Raw genomic sequence first — 18,397 nt, 5'->3', positions numbered from 1 at the left:
TCGAAGTATGGAATATTCTTTCCTAAACTATGGCTCCTCACTCTCCCACGCTGCATTTCCAACTCAGACTTCGAACCAAGCCTTAAGAAAAAAAAAAAAAAAAGCTATAGACATGGCGATCCCTACTATCTAAGATGTCTTAGTCTCCTCAACAACCATAACCTTCATCCTCTCCTGATCCCAAAACCCCGCCTCATCAGCCTCAATCATTGCTTTAGCCTCCGGCGTATTCAACGCAAGACAGAACCTGCCAAAGGCCGCCTCATCCTCAAACGACATGGTCACAACGGCATCGTAGGTCCCATTGACGCTTCCCGCTAGCAACATCGGGGTAGATTCCGCGTCGTGCTTTAGATACGACCGTGTGTGGGAGAGCGGTGCTGCATCGCCGCAGATTTCCGCTACCATGCGCATGTGCTGCTCGTAGCGGGCTTTGAATTCCTCGTGGGTGATGGTAGATTTGCGTGAAGCGAAGACTATAACGCGGTATACCATGGTGTTGGATGTGGGTATGTATTTGTGAGTGTTGATTGTAGGGGATTGTGAGGAGTGGTTATGATGTTGGAGGTATGGTCAAATAAGGCCGGAAACGGAGGTGGTTATATACATAACGCCCTGTGTGGAAAATCCGAGAACATTCTTGTGGTCTCTAAGAGTTACTTGGATCTTCTAGAGTGTTCTTGATTATTTCGAGTGACTTCTTGCTTCTTCTAGGAGGTTCGTGGATAGGCTGACATGTAAGCCCTAACTATATGGATTGCATTTAGGGGGCCGTGTGCATCAGCTTCCATAACCGGTAATGAGGACCGTAGACAACCAACACATCACTTTCGTGTATACTGATATTTGTTTGATTTGTGTTTTTAGTACTGCTTTTATGAATTACCTGAGCGAGTACATCGATTTAGACTCCCGTGAAAGAAGCCCGAATATGTGATTTAGTCCTCTCACTAAATTCCACGTCGGGTCAAACACGGCTGATGCCCAGTCCAAATTATATACCCATATTATTGAACATTCCCTCCTTTTATAGTGTTATGTGGTACACGAATAGTCGGTCGCTTATGTGGCCCGGTATTGTCTTTCTAGATGTTTTCTTGGGTATATACGAAAGCAGTAAAAAAAGCACTTTTCTATGTATAACTTTTCATATTCAAATTACACCTTGGAATACTTTCAACACAGAGAATTTAGTAGAGAAAGATCGTGAATTATATATCTCAAGACTAGGATCCAGAAGTCACTCCCGCTATTACCTTGAATATACTCGTTTCGTATATCGCACACCACTCAAAACCGCTAGGGATATGAGTCATCTGGACACTGCCCCAGCCAATGTTAACTTCCAGTTGATATTTGATAATCTGAATCGTTTACCCCATCACCCTCTGTAGGTTTATTTAGAAGATACCGACCGGGTGACTCTCATTTGTTTGTCACCACAGCAGAAAGATCTACTGGTACTCGACAGTGCCAGTTAGAAAGGCACATGAAGGGGATATTCGCAAACTTGTAATCATGGGGGTAACTCGCTAGTGTAGTTGATAGTCTTCGGCGGGTTTCCTTCCAATAGGCTGACACGCACTGTAGGAGTAACAGGTACAGCCTTCAATATATCGACGAGTCGGTCAGCTTTCTCTCTGAGCAGCCGTATGGTTTGATCGGGATCTTTGTAAGATAGCAGAGCATTGAGGAATATCTCTTTTCCTTTGATTCTGTTATGAGGAAAGTTCTGAAGGTGTTTTCGGACGGCTTTGATGTTCTTTAGTCCCCGGCATTTGGCGGACATTCGGTTAGAGACCAAACGGACATATAGCCACTTTAGGCTGTCGTCAGGACCTGAAATTCGAATATCGTGTCTCATTCCTTTGTAAAGGTGGTCAGATATCTCTTGGTATAGGTAGCGGTTGCATCGTAGAATGGATAAGACGCGAGGAAATGTGTGGATGTCATAGAAGAGGCACTCCCATATCAACAAGCGGATTTCAAGTGGTAGCCTTGAAAAATTTCCTAGTTGGGTAAAGCTGGGGACTTGACGATTTTTTGATTCGTTGCCATGATCCATGGCGTTTTGTTGATCTTGTCGTTGATAAACAGTATGGCGACTGTTGATGAAATGTGATAGATTGTTGACGAGCCGCCTTGGAAAAAGCCTAGCGTTCTACTTAGGTAAACGTCACCGATTGTTAACCTATTAGCCTGGAATGGCCTAGTCAAGCTGTGTAATCGAATTGGTTGCGGCCTTTTAAACCTTGTGAGGGATGAGCTTTTATCTTTGGAGCATACGCTATCCATGTACATAAGAGCTCCGTCATGGGCGTGCTACATGAATTGTAGAAAATCTTTGAGGAACTTTCAATTATCATCTTCTTTATGTAGAATGTTCAGATTGAGCCAATGAAGTAGACGCAGTTGATGGTGGAATTGGGCCCTCGCTCTCTCATTTAGGACCAATGATGGTATCCAGTTAGATCCCAAGTAATGAAATTAGCATAGGAGAACAGATAAATATCATTTAAATTCCTCCCAATCGTTGAATATCTCATTCAATCATGGCTATCTGGAAGTGTACATGTATAAATTGCGGAGTGAACCCATATTGATGCCAAGACATGGAAAAAGCCGCCAGCACACTGATAACACCTCCACACACTCTCTCCATCCACCAACTCCCCAATCAATTCCTCTTTCAAGCCTTGAATCTCAGCGGATATTTCCCGTCGATCCGCGACATTTCATTCTGAGCACTCCCCGCGACACCGAGACACCCACCATCCTGCGCATCCCACCACACCTCTCAACCCCCAAACCGCGAGCTCTACAAACGCTCACCACCACTCCAAAATGCCCTACCTACCCACCTCCCAGGCCTACCTGGAACAGTCCGCGCAGTTATTACAAGCGTACCCAGATACAGTAAGCCACCCGAACCTTCCTCCCACGCCCAACCCGTCATCCAATCTTCCACACCGCGTCCCCCCACAGCGGGCAACAATGAAACACCCCCAATCCCAAATGCAAATCCAGATACACCAAACTAACAACAAACCCCAGACCCGCATAGTAACAAAATACTCATTCCCCACAAACCGACGAGGAAACATAATCCGTGCCCACAAATCCCAAGTCCGAAAAGACGCCGCCAAAGCCACCGATGCTCCATCCACCACACCCGCACAACCACCCACCGCAATCGCAACCCTCACCCTGAAAACATTCAACCCAACCACCGGAATCTGTCTGCACTACCGCACAAACAAGGCGCAGGAAGTCAGTCGCCTGATTACGAGTCTGGGAAAGCTGGCTGCCGGTGCTGATGTAGCGGGGTTGGGCTTATCTGCTGCGGCGCCTGCTGCCGGCGCAGATGTAGAGATGGTTGATGCTCCTGCTCCCGTTGAGGAGATGACGCCGGCTGCTGGTAAAGCGCAGGGTCAGAGTCAGGGACAGAGTGGGAAGGGGAAGAAGAAGGGTGGGAAGGGGAAGCGGTAAATTAATTTGGGTTCTTTTGGAATGAGATTCGTTTGCTATCTTATGCTTGTCTTCGCTTGTTACTTTTTATGATGCATTCATAGATGTGGGAAATCCATGGACGGTCTTGTGGATTAAACGGAGTTTCAAAGAGTTCAAAGCAGGGACGAGACTGGACAATTGACAACGTATATTTAAGAAGGCCATTGGCGTTTTCTAGTATATCTACAAACAAACATATTCAGACATATTGGGGAAGTGATTCGAGGATCTAGATACAGGGAATCCGCCCTTCATCCGTGGACACCCGAGTCCAGGACAAACCAGGAAAAAAGAAAAAAAAACGCCAGTCCCATGCGAGCCTTCAAAACGGAAATTGCGTCAATCAATAAAAGAACAGAATAAGAAAAAGCATAATATCACGTGAAAGGGGAGAGGGTATAAAACAACACAAGAGGGAAGGAGAAGGACGTCGTCTAGAAGTCCTCATCGAAGTTGAGACCGCCGCTTACGACCTTCTCGCCCTCAGCGTTGACCTCCTGCTTAGTGCTGGCCATGACACCAGCCTTCTGGTAGTCACCGACACGCTTCTCGAAGAAGTTGGTCTTGCCAGCCAGGGAGATGGACTCCATGAAGTCGAAGGGGTTGGTAGCGTTGTAGTACTTCTTGTTGCCGAGGGCCACCAGCAGGCGGTCAGCGACGAACTCAATGTACTCGCACATCAGCTTGGAGTTCATGCCGAGCAGAGCGCAGGGAAGAGCGTCAGTCAGGAACTCCTGCTCGATGCCGACGGCCTCAACGATGATAGCCTCAACCACCTTAGGGTCAGGGCGGTGGTTCATGTGGGAGAACAGCAGACAGGCGAAATCTGTGTGGAGACCCTCGTCACGAGAGATCAACTCATTGGAGAAAGTGAGACCAGGCATAAGGCCACGCTTCTTCAGCCAGAAGATGGAGGCGAATGAGCCAGAGAAGAAGATACCCTCGACAGCGGCGAAGGCAACCAGACGCGAAGCGAAGGTTGACTCGCGGTCGTTGATCCACTTGAGGGCCCAGTTAGCCTTCTTGGCAATGCAGGGAACTAAATCTCAAGTTAGACAATTGAACGACATGAAAAGTTAATGGAAGAAGAACATACTGGTATCAATAGCATCGAAGAGGTAGGTACGCTGCTTGGGCTCCTTGATGTAGGTGTCGATAAGCAGGGAGTAGGTCTCGGAGTGGATGTTCTCCATCATGATCTGGAAGCCGTAGAAGCAACGGGCCTCGGGGATCTGGACCTCGGAACTGAAACGCTCGACGAGGTTCTCGTTGACAATGCCGTCGGAGGCGGCGAAGAAGGCCAGGACGTGGGAGATGAAGTAACGCTCATCGTCGTTCAGGCGGTTGTGCCAGTCGTGAAGATCCTTGGAGAGATCAATCTCCTCGGCAGTCCAGAAAGAGGCTTCGGCCTTCTTGTACATTTGCCAGACCTGTTGAATTGAGGGGCATGGTTAGCTTCAATCTTCATGGTGGCAGGACATCCTTGACGATATCCACTTTACGCGTGAAACGCGTCGACGTGACTTACCTCGTGGTACTTGATAGGGAACATAACGAAACGGTGGGGGTTCTCTTGGAGGAGGGGCTCTGTGGCTTCCATCTCTTTGATGGTGAGAGGCTTGGACGCGAGAGCCTTCTCGGTGGGCTTCTCAATGGAGGCGTCGACAGCCTTGAGAGACGCAGGCGCGTCCTCCTTGCCAGCCGACTGGAAGTCGAGCTTCTTGATAGGTGAATCGCTCATCTTGAGGTTCTCGAGGGAGGAAGCAGCCTAAGAAAGAGGAAATGTTAGCTTAAACGAACTTCACGACGCGTCTGACGCGAAGAGGCAAGAGGCGAGAAGCGTGACATCACGTACCTGCTTGGAGGGAGTGACTTGAGCGGCCATTGGAACAAGTATGTGAGGAATATAATATCACAGAACAATTCTTGAGAACAAAGACAGCAAGTAAGAATGAGACAGAAGCTTGGAGAGTGGGATGGGAAATTTGGAGTTGGGCGAGGGAAGAGAAACTCGATTAAGTACTGCCGATTTCTCTTTAGCGCGACGTGCTAAGTCACGTCGCACGTGACTGCGCGCACCGCTTAGGTAATACACGGCGCGTCCACTGGCTTTTTTTTCCCAGCCCTTCTTTCCTATTTGGGCGATGCTTTTCTCATGCCACTTGGATCCCAGCAACATCCGAAAGGATAGTCCTTGGCCGTGCTCCATTCCAGCTCCATTCTTGTGCATCTTAGTATGCATTTCGTACTTTGGATGGCAGATTTGGCAGATTTAGTAGATTCCGATCTTATCTTACTTTGTACATCTGTATATCACTACTTCTCGAAAGAATGCCTCTGACACTTTATTCTGACAATAGTGAATATCAAACATCGCAATATAGCAATTGCCACACCACCACCTCTAGAAGCCTACAACCTAAGACATCAACAACTCCCACGCGTCTCCAATTTTTTCTAGTCCCCACTATTGATCACGATCAGATAAGCCAGAGAATCCACAAAACGCGCGACGCGACTAGGAAAACAATCCGGATTTACGGATTTAATTGGTTTTGTTATTGGTCTAGATCTAGGCGTTAGCATCTCATTCGCCAATTTAGAGCTCATTTTGCATGGCATGGCGTAAGGGTGTGCTCAGCTCCCCCCACACACGCGTTCCATCTGCTGTACTCCGGACGGAGTACTTCCTATTCTAGCACGCTCCAAGGGTTATTCTCATCCATTGATCTCGACATTATACATAGGTACATAGTCTGTAGCATTTCAAATAAGGCCAATAACATGTGGCAGCTCCTGTCACGTCCCAGGAATGAAGGATCTTTTGACCCTTTACCCATCGGGAAGTTTCTGGGAGTGGGCCCGCGAAAGAAAAAAGAAAGCGCCGATCATCTTAGCTGCGTCACGTCTAGGCAGCCAATATGTTAGGGTTAGGGGTCTTTGTTCGACCATTATTCATGTATTCAAGTCGTATTGGGATATATCTATGGAACACAGAGTACAAGGACCCAGGTCTTCCCTACTGTACGGTATATTGACACTATCCCAAGGGTTTGAATGCAATGTGGCGAGTAATCCCTTGCAAGTGCCCATCAAAATATCTCCACCTACCAGGTTTGAGCTCTTGGTGCACCACCCCCACATACTTTTAGTCTAGTAGACTAGTGGGAGTAGCAGGGGAGTGCCTTGCATCACCACGTGCTAGTGCGTTCTCGCGTTTCGTGATTTATGCCAGGGAAACCAACTGTCAGGGGAATCAAATAATGCCAAAGCACATATCCAAAATATTTCCCAAGGCTTATATGTGAATAACAATATGTACAGACTCAAAAGGTTACTCTACCAAACGCCATATATATGCCCAGTCAGAAGCAATTGTGCGGCACAGAACATTCGAAAAGAAACCCCAGCCAGGCAATGCAGATACTGGTAATCAAAATCTATCCCATAGGTTGCTTAGATTCCCTCACGGAAGGAGTCGGGCAGAATCCGGTCCTCGACACGGCGCATCAGCTTGTTAGTCTGCTCGGCCAGACTCAGAGTCAAGATCTAGAGGCGGGGTTAGTTTATGAATGACAAAGCAAGGCTCAACTCTTGTCACTTACAGTGTGGGGAAGGATGCGGGCAAGATGGGCGAAGAAGCCCTTGTAAATGGCAAGGGGACCCTCGGTGCGGATAGTCTTGAGCAAGCAATCAAATACACCACCGTACAGGTTACCTGTCTGGTTGTACATACGAGCCATGATCGTGTCTAGAAGAAAGTCAGCGAAGAACCTATACCCCACATTTGAGATGACATACCAGGGGGGTGCATGAAGCAGCACACAACGAAGCCAGAAGCTGCGCTACTGGCCAGATGCAAAGCAGGACCCTCCTCCATACCCAGGTGGCGGGTCAGACGGCGCTTGGCAAAGAAGTATGTGGGGAGCTGCACGGCACTGCCGAAACTAGTGCGGATCATAGCAGCGCCAACACCACGGTAGATACCCTTGATACCCTCGCCCTTGTAGATTTTGCTAAGGCCATCGAAAGAGTTCTTATAGTTGTGCTGGGTGCCGACAGGGAGGAATGGCGAGTAGGACTGAAGACGGGTCTTGACAAGGAAGAAAGGCGATCCGGCTGCGGCACCAATGACGCCTGAAGCAGCTCCAGCAACGACATTGGCAGCAAGGGATTGGACCTTGGGGTCACTGTATATAGCAGTTGTGAGGTTCGAGCGGATAGGTTCGTAGAAGCCAAGACGGCAGCCGTTAAGCAAGACCTGGTAGATATACTATATGACCTGGATGTTAGCTTGGTGCGCCTTTATATGTAATTGCAAGAGGATATCACATACGGCAGATCCAATACCCCGGAACAGACCCCGAGGTCCTTCATTCTGCAAAATGACCTTGATGCCGTGCAACGGGCCCTTGTACATCTTCACTGCCTGATTTTTGGACTGCAATTCACCCTGCAGTTGAAGCCTTGTAACCAGTCAGTATCATGGCAGCATATTATGAGTATTAGGGAACCAACCGGATCTTCACCGTCTCGAAACTATGGGTGACAGTGACTGCACCGCATGCTGCAATGCCACCTGCAATGAACGCACTATTCCCCCACGACTGCTGTTAGCGCACGCTTTGTACATCTCCCGCGCATAGACATAACATACCCTCCAGTAGTAGACATAGCGCCTTATATGTGATCCTTTGACCGTGTGATGATGTAGTCAGGTTTGTCGGTTAGCGGAGGAAGATCGGACCCGCAGGATGAAATGAATGCGGCCAGTAGCGGGAATTTCGCGGGATATGTGCAAGTTATCGAGGCGGTATAGCCAAGTCGAAATTTGAAGTGTAAGGGAGAAATATGACAGAGTGCACAATAATTTCACTCAGGGTCAGATTTGAACAAAGTTGAGTCAATACGCGCCCTGAGATAACCGTGGACATAAAAGCTTACATGCGGCGAATGGAACTCGGTTAAACGCTCATTGGTCAATTGCCCCAGGGCCCTCCGGCGTCGGACCCCGGAGTTTTTATGTCAGCCGAGGCGGTGAGGCGCGCAAAAAAGCCCAGTCGCGGAGCTTCGTCTCGGAGCTTGTGATTTCTATGTGTGTAGCTCTTTCCTCTTTCACACATTCTCTTCACTTTATTGTTTGCAAGTTGCAATCCCTGCTCTTTCAATATATTCTCAGTAATCTTTCGCTTCATCGTTTACCCACACCGCCATGACAGAGGGCCAATCAACGCCGCAGCAGGGTCCGCCCGCCCCAGCCCAAGCTCCCCTCAAACCGCAGAAAGTCACGGATATTATTGACACTTTCCGCCCATCCAAGGTAGGTTCAAGCTAAGATTGAAGCTATGGTGCTATTCTGATGCGCGTGTTTGATAGGGGTTCCATCCTTGTAAAAAAGATCCATCTAAATACGTGACTTCTTTGGACTTTGACGACCAGGGTGACGTCCTGATCGGCGCCGGTAACGATGACAGTATGCATGTTTATGATGTGAAAGAGGGCAAATTCAACAAATCCGTTGCTAGCAAGAAATACGGTGTTCATCTTGCGAGATTCACGCATCACTCTCGCCAGGTTCTCCACGCGAGTACTAAGATTGATAGTATGTCACTAAATGGTCTTGCTTTTGGCTACCTAGCTCATCATTTACAGATAATTTGCGGTTACTTGACCTGCATAACGAGGGATACATACGATATTTCACCGGCAATAATGACCAAGTAACTTGTCTAGCTCAGTCCCCCGCCAGCGACGCCTTCATGTCCTGCTCCAAGGATGATACCGTGACATTGTGGGACCTGAATTCGAGGAATGCCCAGGGAAAGCTCAACCTTGCAACACCATACCTTGCTGCCTTTGATCCTTCCGGTTCAGTTATCGCAATCGCCTCTCAATCCACAGCTACGGTGCTTCTTTACGATTTCCGCAACTTTGACAAGTCGCCCTTCTCCACCTTCGACCTTGCGCCATACGAGGAGAGATTTACACCGTCAACACGGGGACGCGCATGGACTCGATTGGAATTCTCCAACGACGGGAAATATTTGATGCTTGGAACAGACTACCATGGTCACTTTATTTTAGATGCCTTTGATGGTACACTCAAGGCCTTCTTGGCTGGTAAGAGTGGAGTGTCTGGTCGTGCTGCACCAGTGTCCACGACTGGAAAGCCTCTTGGACAAGGCGACGCTTGTTTTAGTCCCGACGGTCGATACGTTATTGGAGGAAATGGTGATCAACATGGTATGCTCGTGTGGGACTTGGGACAGATCGGCGGCGGAGACATCACACTGCAGCCCTCGGCTAGGTTGCCTGGTCCAAGCTGTGCGGCTATGGTGGAATACAACCCGCGTTACAACATGATCGCCAGTGCTGACAAGGAAATTATCTTCTATGTCCCCGACGACCACGGCAAATCTTCTGAGAAGTAAATCAAATGTGATGGCGCGATGGAAAGGACCAGGTCTCCGATTTTCTCTCAAACTCTCAGCAAACCACCCTCTCTAAACACATTGGATGACTGGATGTCCCGTGGAATAGTGGCACCGTGTCAGAAAGTATTAAGGTCATAAAACGCGCTTTCTATTCCCACCGGTCTAGCAGATGAACCTCTATGCTTACGCTTTCCGATCTTTGTCTTTGCCCACCAAACTCCTTGCCGTGTCACAGATCCAAACGTCAGGGCCTTCTAGGCCATCATCACCTTTCCGGTTGTCCTCAACGGTGGCCTCGATTTGCTTGTCGATTGTGCGATTGCTGGAAATGGTCGTCAAACCGGTGACCCAGCCGTACAAAAACACGCTATGGTTTATATCCGATAGGTCTTTCCCAACTTCATATACCACTGGATGAAGGTTACCCTGTGTCTTGGCCGCATCAATCGTTTGCTGGGATTCAACCACTTTAATGGGGAGTTTCCAACGTGCAGGCACCTGGTAATCAGACAATTCTTGAAACTTCTGGAGAAGAGCCTCACAATCGAGTTGTTCGTATGGTGGATCTCCCAGCAACATGCGAGTCCGGCTCTTCTCTGTCTCTGTCCCAATGGTCTCGACAATTTCCCGGAAGCGCACTGCAGCCTCTGTGGTGGATAGGAGCTCACGACCATCCATCGCCGGCCAGAGCTCGGAAGCGAGCAGTGGTTTTTCCCGCTCAACTTCGATTTGTCGAACGATGGCTCTATGGAAATGGGGTGATAGCGGGATATCCTTGACGTGAGACAAGTCAGACACCAAGGCAAGGAGTAAAGTGCAGTCGACATTCAGAGTCGAAGTGAAGTTTTTGAACGGTTGAGGCAGGAGATGGGCTAGCCCGGTGCGAGTCTCTGCTAGTAGACTCCCCTGACAGTCAACCTGAATACCATAGCTCCGCATCTCGTTTAAGACAACGTCAATTTCAGGAACACTTCCCTCTTCAATCTTAGGTATAACAACCCGTAGCCGAGGATGTCTATATCTAACGCGCGTAGCATCAGACGCCTTCCTTAGATCCCGGGCCAACTTAATGAGCTCCAGCTCATCATCGTCGTCCCCATCATCATCTTCGTCAAAGTTCTGCAAAATAGTCCGCCCTTTACCCCCATCAGACCATTCATCCTCATCACTATCACCTTCCCAGCCCTTCTTCGCCATCTCGAACAAAAGACGGCTTTCCGACATAGTCGACACCTTCACCCACTCCTCCCCATCATCAGCCACAATATCCACAAACACACTCTTGCGCTTATCTTTGTTGGGCTGCTTCTCCGCACCCCCAGCTTTCCCTTTCCCTTGCACTCCTCTCTCCGTCGCCTTCGTCTCTCCACCCCAGTAAAACCTCTTCCCTAGCGCAACCAACCCAGAACAAGACCCACTCGCGACTCTCCAGACAGCCTGGTAGAACGGCAAATTGGACGAGCGAAGCGCATGCACCAATCGCATTTCTAGATCAGGGTCACGCGACTCTTTTGGAAGTGGCTGTATCGCCATCCCATCTTCCGTTTGACTTGTTTCTGGTCCTGCACTTGTCTCTCCAATCGCCTCCTCAATCTGCTTTCCTAGCTTCTCCAGCATTCTCAGCTCGGAGACCACATTGGAGCGGAATTGGCGCACCTCGACGAGCTGTGGGTTCCGGAGCGTGGACACGAGGAGGGATTGGTAGCTGTCAATCTGGGAGAGTAGGTCGTTACATTCTTGGTTTAGCTGGGCCGAGAGGGCGGTGCTAGTCCTGGAACTAGATTCTGCTGATTGGGGTTCTGGTTTCGCGGTGGCTGTGCTTGTGTTGTCATTGTCGCTTTCTTTGTTGGAAGTGGAGGAGGGAGGTGCGGGGATGTGGGAATGTGTATCTGGTGTCATTGTGGATATCTAGACATCGGTTGCGTGCATGCGATGTTTGGAGATTGTGATACTGTCTCGCATATGTAGGTGAGATGTTTGCTAGGGTTGTTGGTTGTTTGTGTTTTGACAGTTGAAGCTATTGTTTGGCGGGTTTGTGGGGCAGGAGCGATAATATTTCTCTTATCGGTTGGTAGAAGTATAGAATCAAAACATTTAAAGGTCCTCTTCAACAAATATTAATTTTGCAACCTTGGAATGAATCAATTTATATCTTGTACAACAGTTGCAAGGATAAAAGAGAGACCAGGGATCCACATGAGGCTCTGGATGACTCAAAAATCGTCAGGGATTGGAACCTCTTGATTCCATCTCCTTCTATCTCTAACGCTGGGGGAGAAAGACACCTAAAAAGACATACAAAAAAAAAACAACACCCAAAAGGTTCTCAATATAACGTCTTGGATTTCATCCAGGCCAAATCTATCAGGTTATTGGGAAATCTTTATCTGACCTGCTGCTACGGTTGTTACTTTAAAGATTCTACTGTTATGAGATAAGAGTCGAACACTTCAGGAACAGGTATCGAAGTCGTCTTGCGTATATTTCATTGTTGCAACTTCATTTTGGACTTTCTCTCTGTGCAGAATAGCCCTTCGAAGGGCAGCGAAACGAACAATAACATCTGGTCCATCGTCATATCTGACTCGATAGCATATATTGAAAGCGCCACTTTTCTATAGACATGCAGATACAGTTTCACTACGTCGATGCTTCTTAGCAAGCTGCATAGACAGAATTTCTGGACTTCGGGTTAACCAAAGGTCCAACCAAGCAGTGACCTTCTGTTCGTGTTTCTTTTCAGCAAGATGATCAAAATCCATGGTTATCCGACCTGTCGTGGTTTCAAGAGAAACAAGAGTTGTATCAGGCGGTGATAGTCAGAGAATGGTGTTAGCCAGGTGTACCTATGAGGATGAAGGGGGCTCGGATAAATCCATACTGTATCGGCCACAAATCACATGTGGCTACGAAGAATCAAGCTGTGCACTGTACAAAACACGTAGCGGGATGGTGAGATAGGAAAAGAAAGACAATTGTTGGTAATCTCCTGAAATCCTATATATACGTAATAGTGCAATTACGCCAAATATGTATAATCTCCTATGTAAGATACCGAGCTTCAAGAGGTGCTTGGGTTGAATATTCCATGCAGGTGTAGTCGAACTTTTCCAATCTTGTTGGCCTGGGGATATATGTATTTAGGAATAGTTGTAATCAGGAAACACATATAAGCCAATTATATAACTAAAAAGCGAGCTAGTTAGGGAGAACTAAGTATTTGACATAAGTGTGAAGGAAAGACCAACGCCATGACATGCTTGCACCCTTGTCCTAAAGACAGGTTGTACATTGAGTGAAATGACAACCCCATCCATTTAGCAGATGTCTGGTCCTGATTAGACCTTACACCAACCAGGACTAACAACTGGAATAAAAAAAAGATGAGTCAATCTTCAATCTAATCCTTGTCTTTGCCGGTGAGTCTCTGTCTCTCGCTTGAATTACGAGGCGACTCTTCATCATCGGACCACCTCTCAGCATCCTCTTCACCGACTGCGAATATTGTCTCTTCGTCGAGTGACTCACGATGACGGGGTGCTGAGGAGAAGGGCTTGGGAGGAACTGGGGAGAGATCACGGCCCGCGGCGGCTGAGCTGCCAGGATAATCCGGGGGAGCATCATAAGCATCTTCTTCATCCAAACCACTGCCGAATGATCGGATCTCAAATCCATCGTCGTCTTGAGCAAGCTATAAGATATGTTAGTACGCTGATTTTGCCTTTGGCTATTCAGGAGAGAGCTCCATACCTCATCACTCATGGCGAAGCGGCGGTTGTTGACAGTTGGTCGCCACAGATAAGCCACAAATGCGATATCGAACAAGTAAACCAGGTTGAGCCACCCATCAAGAACGAACCATCTCGCCTTCCAGTGCTCGGGCACAAAACTGGCGTCACTGGTTCCAGCGAAAGCGAACGAGTTGATAAAGAAGAAACCGAAGATCACAATGATGCTGCCGAGGATACACCACCACAGTTTCTTGTACATCATCGCCTTGGTCTTTTGCTTTCTGTCGATAAGATCCTTCATCGTTGCGTTCAGGGAATTCAAGGTCCACACGTAGAAGGCCGTCAAGGTTCCAGCAAGGGGTAGGACGATCAGAAGCACCAGAGGACCGGCGCTATCAGGGGTGATCGAAAGACTGGCAACCGAGTAGACGACCGCGAACACGAAGTGACCAATGGCCAGGATGCGAACATAGATCATGGTTCGGCCTAATGAATGCTTGACCACGCCGTATCCCATGCAGACAATAAGGAGGAGGAAGAAAGAGAAAGCATTTCTGCCCGCGTTAAGCACTGCTACAATGACCATGAGCGCCTTTGCGCCGCCATTTAGGCCATGGCGGTTTTGGTATTCTAGAAAGATCAGATGGAGTCACGCAAGGGATCGATCGATGTCTCTTACCATAGAATCCCCACGTCATAAGCTGTTCGACGATCAAGAATACCACAATGGCAGTGATATAGTTTTGAACGGGCACTATCCAGGGTTAGCATAGCTCAAATAGCCACAGGGAATTGAACACAACATACAGATGTCATAACGGTTCTGCACATAAAGGAAGGCCCAGAATCTAAAATTATGCGTAAGCATCTACTCGAAAAATTATCGAGTCCATGGATTCTGCAAGTCACATACGCTCCAATAACAGCGTACACGATGGTCAAGGCCCCATAAAATGGAAGCTTTGCGATTTGTGCAGCGGGAAGCTCGCCGTATGAGTTTCGGAAGGTAACCACTGCCTTGTAGTCCTGCCCGGAGTACGCATACGTGCTCACACAGTAAAATCCGGTCTTCCTGACGGGGTACTTCACGGCGTCGGGGTTGTTTAGGTGGATTGCTTTCGAGATGAGAGGGCTTTTGGAGACGTCGGTGGCATTGCTGGTGAGAACAAAGGAGCCGAGCTGTTCTTGAGTGCAGATTTTTGCTTCGACATTGGAGGCATCGCAAATTGTTTCCTTGACCTAAACCCAATAATTAGCCGTGTCGGTTGTTCCGACGGAGTTGACAGACATACCTCAGCATCGTCGGACCGGTACTGGCCAATCAATCCCTCATCTGCCCATTCAAAAATCACCAAACTAGCCAAAGGATCACTTTCCTGAGCTTCAGACTTGGTAAATTTAACCAAAATGAAGGGGTCAACATCTCCTCCCCAAGCTTTGCGACTGTACATCCCCTGAGCACCGTTGTCGGTGCGCATCGTCTGATTTCTGCAGAACAACGTTAGCCCCCGACATTTAACGATTAATTGAAGTGTGGGGACATACCAGTTCAGCATCATTAGCAAGCGCATGACTTGCTAATAGGGCTGTCAAGCCCAAGGTCTGAAGCCAGCCCTTCATGGCGACCGTAGAGTTGAAGCGAGACTATGCTCCGGGATTCGAGATGAGGTCTTTAAGACCACACAGCATCAAAGGAATGATATGAGCAAGAAGATAGAGGGCCGGATATGGCTGTTGTTTGTTGTTCCGTTAAGAAAAGTGTAAGGCTAAGGTGTTCTTGTTATCCGATGGCCCCAAACCGGGGAAGCCGCGCGTGGCCATTATCTAAGCGGACACCGCCACTATTTTTTAGTTTCCAACTTTGGTCGGCTTTTTTTTTCGATATCCAGTCAAGAGCCCAGGTTTAATCGTCAATACTTTACAGCAGTCATTATGCCAGCAAAGGAACTGAACAAGCCATGCATGGAATGCAAGGATGCAGAATTTGAGCTCACTGTCCGCAAGAGGCAGCTTTGCAGGTATGCGACAAGTCGACAATCTACAACCCCTCCAGCTCATAGTTTCTGACCTTTTCTTTTCTTTTATAGCTTATGCTTTAAGCGCTTTATAGCACATAAGGTTCACTCGCGCTTGAGTGTCTACAGAGCTTTTGGTCTAGATGGCCCCAAAACCCAGTTGCTTCTCCCTGTGTCTTTCGGTGTTTCCTCCTCGGTCTTGTTGCACATATTGAACACCGATCGGCAACATCGCCTGAGCAATGGACGTCCTCTGGGGTATGACTTTAAGATCTTGGTTGTCGAACCTTCAACAATTGCGGCTACAGGTATTCCCTTCGATCAAAACTACGAAGCTCTGGAAAAGAATTTCCCGATGCACACTATTAGCCGGATACCCTTTCATAGTATCTTCGACCATGTCCCGGAGATGGAAGAGATCATGCGGGAATATGCAGGCTCAAAATTCATAGACGACAGCACTCGGTCGAATGAAGAGCGCCTAGCTGCCTTCCGTGCATCCATTTCCACCCCCACTTCCAGGACGGACGTCGACACGGTATTGCTGACCAGACTGATCGTTGAATTTGCAAAGAAGTCTGGATGTGAGTCTGTGATTTGGGGTGACTCGGATAGCCGTCTCGCTGCGAAAGCGCTTGCGGGTGTCGCCAAGGGACGTGGGGCTTCCCTCACCTGGCAGGTATCTGACGGCATGTCTCCCTGGGGCGTGAGGTTCGAGTATCCGCTCCGTGACCTGTATAAGGCTGAGTTGCTTCAATACGAGAGCGTCTGTGCCGAGCTCTCTGATATCGTCATACCCGATCAGCCGCCCTCTGACAATGTTCTTACCAAGAACCTTTCCATTGACGAGTTGATGCTTCGATATGTTCAGAACCAAGGCGCAAAATACCCAGGTGTTATGGCGAATGTTGCCAGAACTGCAAACAAGCTCAACCCCTCCACTTCTGATAATGCACCAACGTGTGCACTTTGTGCTGGTCTAGTGGGAAATGTGAAGGGTAATTCCGGTGTTACTGTTGCGAACCAGGCAGAGGATAATCACAGCTCTCAATTCTGCTATGGATGTATGCGGTCTCGACCTGAGGAGCTTTGCTGAAGAAAAACATTCTTGATTCATGATAAAATTATATGAACTAACGGCCCATCCCACATTACCTGAAATTATCGACATATAATCATGGGGTATCTGAAATTACGGTCTCAATATCTTCATGCGCCACGCGCTACCTCGCACCACCTCGCTCCAAATCGTCTTCTGGATGACCTGCTCCACCAAACCATCTGTTCATCCGGGACTGTTTGGCCGGCTGTGGCCTGGTTGGGCCTTGGGTAGCAGTGCCGTTCCTTCCTCCATGGCCTGACGGTCGCGTGTCGTCATATGCCGGTGGGCGGTCGCCCACAACTCCATTCTCTTGTCTGTCAAATGCATCGGGAAGACTGTGGTCGACTTCGACTATCGGCTCCTGCGTTCTTCTGCTCTGCTGGGAGGCCGCCTTGGCTCCCTTTTGGCGCAGATGAGTTTCGAGAATGACGGCATTTCGGGTATTCGCTTTGTATACTGCATCGGCAAGATCACCAATGAAAGGGACGAGGCCAACAATGAAGTCGAGTATCACATTAATCAACATCTTCATGCGTAAAGCAGGAGGAAGTCCACCTTCAATCCCTTCGCAGGATCTCACTACCATCATTGCGAGCGCAGCATCGCCAGCATCGCCGATGCTGCAGTTCATTTGTTAGCATTGGTCTCCTCCAGGTGCCGGTGCAATAGATCCCGGTGAAACTCACAATGGAATTAGTCCAATCACACTTCCCCAGCCAAAGCGGATCCCGCACAAGCTGAAAAGAGCATAGTCTAGCTGGTATGCTCTGCGTTTGACCTTGGTTAGGACCTTGGCATCATGCTCAGAGAGGCCTGGCGGGATCGCTTTGCGACGCTTTTGGGTCTTTTTTCCAAAGGCACGACCGAGGCGTGAAGCAGGAACTTCTTCGAAGTAGGGGTCCTAGGTAGATAGGAAAGATTGGGTCAGCCTGATTTCTCTTCACAAAATCAAATGTATGTTGGTCGTTCAAGTAAACTCACCTCAGTACCAAAATGATTTTTGGCGGTTTCACCGAGCACCTTTTTGCTTATCAGAGACACCAGGACCTTCGACATCTTTGTTTTAGATCACAGTACTGCACTGGAGGTAAAAGTAGTTATGGAAATTGAAATCTTCCCCGGAGAAGTGCTGAAGAAATAGACGAATTTCGAGCAAGGGCAACTAAAATAGACTATGTATAGCCTTTGATCCTTTTAGGCCCTAGACCCTTCCTGGTTGGATAGACAGCGGTTTCGGTAGGCGCTCGTTTCACTTATTTTTGGCGAGGACAAAGGGCGCGTAAAGGTGGTTGAAGAAGGTGCTTGGTTTTTGCCTGATTTTCAAAACCAGGCGGATTGATCTAGCATTCCAAAGAATTTAAGGGATCCAGGAAGATCAATGCTTTCGCGCGACAAGACGTCATAATCCCGAGAATCTTGGAACCCGTAGCACAGCCACATTCACATGTGGCGCATTATTTTGGATTTAGATCGACACCGCCACATATTACCTTAGTCACCCGATCACCACCTTGGGCAGCTCCGATCATTGCTCTGTTCCCCAACGCCTTCATTCAACTCTTTTCTCTGACTTGATTGGAACCTTGACTACCTTCGCATACTGCA

At 48.3% G+C, this 18,397-nt stretch overlaps 9 protein-coding genes across 9 annotated transcripts; 3 read left to right on the top strand and 6 right to left on the bottom strand.

Moving 5' to 3' along the window:
- Positions 1-129: 129 nt before the first annotated feature.
- N7487_007746 (EthD domain-containing protein) lies at positions 130-495 on the bottom strand (the record flags this gene model as incomplete). The annotated part of the gene is made up of 1 exon (XM_056875476.1): positions 130-495. One exon carries the CDS (start codon positions 493-495, stop codon positions 130-132), a length of 366 nt encoding a protein of 121 aa, XP_056727664.1.
- A 2,349-nt stretch (positions 496-2,844) lies between these two features.
- On the top strand, positions 2,845-3,489 carry N7487_007745 (SRP9/SRP21 family protein; the record flags this gene model as incomplete). Its single annotated transcript, XM_056875475.1, has 1 exon — positions 2,845-3,489. The coding sequence occupies one exon, from the start codon at positions 2,845-2,847 to the stop codon at positions 3,487-3,489; it is 645 nt and encodes a 214-aa protein (XP_056727663.1).
- Positions 3,490-3,944: 455 nt separating this feature from the next.
- On the bottom strand, positions 3,945-5,395 carry N7487_007744 (ribonucleotide-diphosphate reductase subunit RNR2; the record flags this gene model as incomplete). The annotated part of the gene is made up of 4 exons (XM_056875474.1): positions 3,945-4,549; positions 4,607-4,940; positions 5,039-5,278; positions 5,366-5,395. The coding sequence occupies 4 exons, from the start codon at positions 5,393-5,395 to the stop codon at positions 3,945-3,947; spliced, it is 1,209 nt and encodes a 402-aa protein (XP_056727662.1).
- Positions 5,396-6,966: 1,571 nt separating this feature from the next.
- Positions 6,967-8,331, bottom strand: N7487_007743 (putative mitochondrial oxaloacetate transporter (Oac); the record flags this gene model as incomplete). The annotated part of the gene is made up of 6 exons (XM_056875473.1): positions 8,168-8,331; positions 8,029-8,103; positions 7,847-7,976; positions 7,312-7,783; positions 7,116-7,261; positions 6,967-7,059 (listed from the first exon to the last, which is right to left on the bottom strand). The coding sequence occupies exons 1-6, from the start codon at positions 8,182-8,184 to the stop codon at positions 6,967-6,969; spliced, it is 933 nt and encodes a 310-aa protein (XP_056727661.1). The 5' UTR covers positions 8,185-8,331.
- Positions 8,332-8,722: 391 nt separating this feature from the next.
- On the top strand, positions 8,723-9,941 carry N7487_007742 (WD-repeat containing protein SWD2; the record flags this gene model as incomplete). The annotated part of the gene is made up of 3 exons (XM_056875472.1): positions 8,723-8,830; positions 8,887-9,112; positions 9,163-9,941. The coding sequence occupies 3 exons, from the start codon at positions 8,723-8,725 to the stop codon at positions 9,939-9,941; spliced, it is 1,113 nt and encodes a 370-aa protein (XP_056727660.1).
- Positions 9,942-10,127: 186 nt separating this feature from the next.
- On the bottom strand, positions 10,128-11,843 carry N7487_007741 (uncharacterized protein; the record flags this gene model as incomplete). Its single annotated transcript, XM_056875471.1, has 1 exon — positions 10,128-11,843. One exon carries the CDS (start codon positions 11,841-11,843, stop codon positions 10,128-10,130), a length of 1,716 nt encoding a protein of 571 aa, XP_056727659.1.
- A 1,501-nt stretch (positions 11,844-13,344) lies between these two features.
- N7487_007740 (uncharacterized protein) lies at positions 13,345-15,295 on the bottom strand (the record flags this gene model as incomplete). The annotated part of the gene is made up of 7 exons (XM_056875470.1): positions 13,345-13,635; positions 13,695-14,305; positions 14,355-14,429; positions 14,483-14,523; positions 14,589-14,914; positions 14,968-15,156; positions 15,221-15,295. 7 exons carry the CDS (start codon positions 15,293-15,295, stop codon positions 13,345-13,347), a joined length of 1,608 nt encoding a protein of 535 aa, XP_056727658.1.
- Positions 15,296-15,607: 312 nt separating this feature from the next.
- Positions 15,608-16,786, top strand: N7487_007739 (uncharacterized protein; the record flags this gene model as incomplete). The annotated part of the gene is made up of 2 exons (XM_056875469.1): positions 15,608-15,693; positions 15,763-16,786. 2 exons carry the CDS (start codon positions 15,608-15,610, stop codon positions 16,784-16,786), a joined length of 1,110 nt encoding a protein of 369 aa, XP_056727657.1.
- A 127-nt stretch (positions 16,787-16,913) lies between these two features.
- Positions 16,914-17,852, bottom strand: N7487_007738 (DUF4112 domain-containing protein; the record flags this gene model as incomplete). The annotated part of the gene is made up of 3 exons (XM_056875468.1): positions 17,774-17,852; positions 17,479-17,693; positions 16,914-17,412 (listed from the first exon to the last, which is right to left on the bottom strand). The coding sequence occupies exons 1-3, from the start codon at positions 17,846-17,848 to the stop codon at positions 16,914-16,916; spliced, it is 789 nt and encodes a 262-aa protein (XP_056727656.1). The 5' UTR covers positions 17,849-17,852.
- Between the last annotated feature and the right edge of the window lie 545 nt (positions 17,853-18,397).

The sequence above is a fragment of the Penicillium crustosum genome (genome assembly GCF_028827405.1).
Source record: "Penicillium crustosum strain IBT 35664 chromosome Unknown utg000003l_segment0_segment0, whole genome shotgun sequence".
Lineage (NCBI taxonomy): Eukaryota > Fungi > Ascomycota > Eurotiomycetes > Eurotiales > Aspergillaceae > Penicillium > Penicillium crustosum.
Note: the sequence above shows the minus strand (reverse complement) of the source record. Positions and strands in the feature narration are given on the sequence as shown.